This window comes from Protobothrops mucrosquamatus, unplaced genomic scaffold (assembly GCF_001527695.2).
Source record: "Protobothrops mucrosquamatus isolate PMUCROS unplaced genomic scaffold, P.Mucros_1.0 scaffold16251, whole genome shotgun sequence".
In the NCBI taxonomy this organism is placed as follows: domain Eukaryota; kingdom Metazoa; phylum Chordata; class Lepidosauria; order Squamata; family Viperidae; genus Protobothrops; species Protobothrops mucrosquamatus.
The window spans coordinates 2,469-4,191 of NW_015402016.1; the positions used below are offsets into that span (position 1 = coordinate 2,469).

At 62.1% G+C, this 1,723-nt stretch overlaps 1 protein-coding gene across 1 annotated transcript; it reads right to left on the reverse strand.

Moving 5' to 3' along the window:
* Positions 1-387: 387 nt before the first annotated feature.
* Positions 388-1,506, reverse strand: LOC107301747 (exocyst complex component 3-like protein 2; the record flags this gene model as incomplete). Its single annotated transcript, XM_015830932.1, has 3 exons — positions 1,486-1,506; positions 913-1,068; positions 388-509 (listed from the first exon to the last, which is right to left on the reverse strand). Coding segments are annotated over exons 1-3 (299 nt in total), but the record flags the coding sequence as incomplete, so codon positions are not given.
* Positions 1,507-1,723: the final 217 nt, after the last annotated feature.

Below are 1,723 nucleotides of genomic sequence, written 5' to 3' on the forward strand. Positions count from 1 at the left end.
TGTTCCATCTCCAAAGATGCAGCCCAGCCTAGAGAGCTGAGATCCAGCCTGCCCAGGGACCAGGGGAACCACCCAACTGACCAAAGGGAAAAGAGGCTCAGAATCACCAGAGGGACGGATGGACGGAGCTGAGATCCGATGCTCCCGAAGGACACCAGACTGGGGAAGGATCACTTTAGGACGGGAATGGGCCAGATCCCCAGAGGAGGAGGAGCCTCACGTGGCCGAAACAGGCTTCATGCTCAGAGGCAGCTGCAATGGCCCTTACGCCTTCCCAAAATGGCCTGACCCTGGTCAAGAGGACCCTTGACCAAGTGAAGGCAAGAGCGTCTGCACATGCTCTGGGGACAACAGGCCGCTTCCCCCTCCCACCCACCCCCGACTCACTGCACATCAGGAAAGGCCCTGGCCAGGAAAGCCACTTCCATCTGGATGGCCGGCGTGTCTTCCAGCTCCAGGATCCCAGCCAGGTGGGGCACCACGGAGTCCAGCCAGGAGGAGGAGGATTCCTGCAGGAAGGGAGGGGAGAGCAGAGCCTCAAGGGGGGTTAATTCTAGGGCGACCCTCGCTGGTCCTCGAGGAGGAGGAGGAGGGTTGCCGTGGCTCACTTGCAAGCAAACCCCCTCAGGAAGTGGCCTCTCTCCACTGACCCATGGAACCCACTCCTGGAACCAGAGTTCCCAAATACCTTTGGGAATCACAAAAGGATGGAGCTCAGAGGAGGAGAGGGACCTTCCTCTGGCCCTTCTGAGATCCCAAGAGACATCTCCACCAGCCCAGCCACCTTCTCCAGGGCACAGGATCCCCCTCCTTTTTTATTTCCAATCCCCTGGGGAGAAGGCCGTGGGGCAGGGGAACCCTGACTGCTGACGTCTACCCCTACAGGAAGGCCGTGAGCCCCCCCCTTCTCACCAGCTGAATGAAGAACTCCTGCAGCTGCTTGGCCTCGCTCCGGAGTCTCTGGGCCACTTTGGCTCTCATCTTGGAAGAAGTGCAGATGATCCGCACTCGCATCAACGGCCGGACGTACTCGATCAGCACCCGCCGGTGGACCTCCCTCACCAGCATCTGTGGGGGGCAGGGGGGGTCAGATCAGGGCTAGCAGAGGACCAGGGCTTCTGGGCCTTGGGTTAGGCCACGGCTGGGTCTGAGGAAACCACCCAGGCAGGACGAGGCGGTTTGGGGGCAGCTTGGTTTCTCTTTGGCACTGGGCACGTGAGAGGTTCTCCGCCTGCCCTCCGTGGCGTCTCGGGCACAGAGGGGAACTGACTCCCGCAGGGCACCAGCTGCTGGGAGAGGGCGGCACGTGCTCCCTCGGACCGGCCTTTGTGTGGAAGGCCAGAAGAAGCCCAGCCAGGGTGGACATGGGCCTTTCTGGACGCCCAGCCTGGCCCTGACTGCGAGCCTCTGATGGCACCGAGGGAAGGATTTGCTCGAGAGGAGGGTCTCTGGTGCCCCCGGCAGCTCCTCCCCCCCCGCTCTCACCTGGTAGGGCTCCAGCTTCATCCGCCTCAGCCTCTGGGTGTGCTCCGCGAGGAGAGCCATGATGGCGGAGAAGGCCTCGGAGTTGTTGAGCCATTTCCTCTTCATCAGCTTGTAGAAGTAGGGCTGGCGGGGGTGGGGGGGCAGGGAAGGGAGAGGATGCAGCCTTAGAGCAGGTCTGGGTTGAGGGCGGGGGCTTCCCTGGTCGAGTTTGCACTGAGCTCCAAGCAAAGCCCACTCG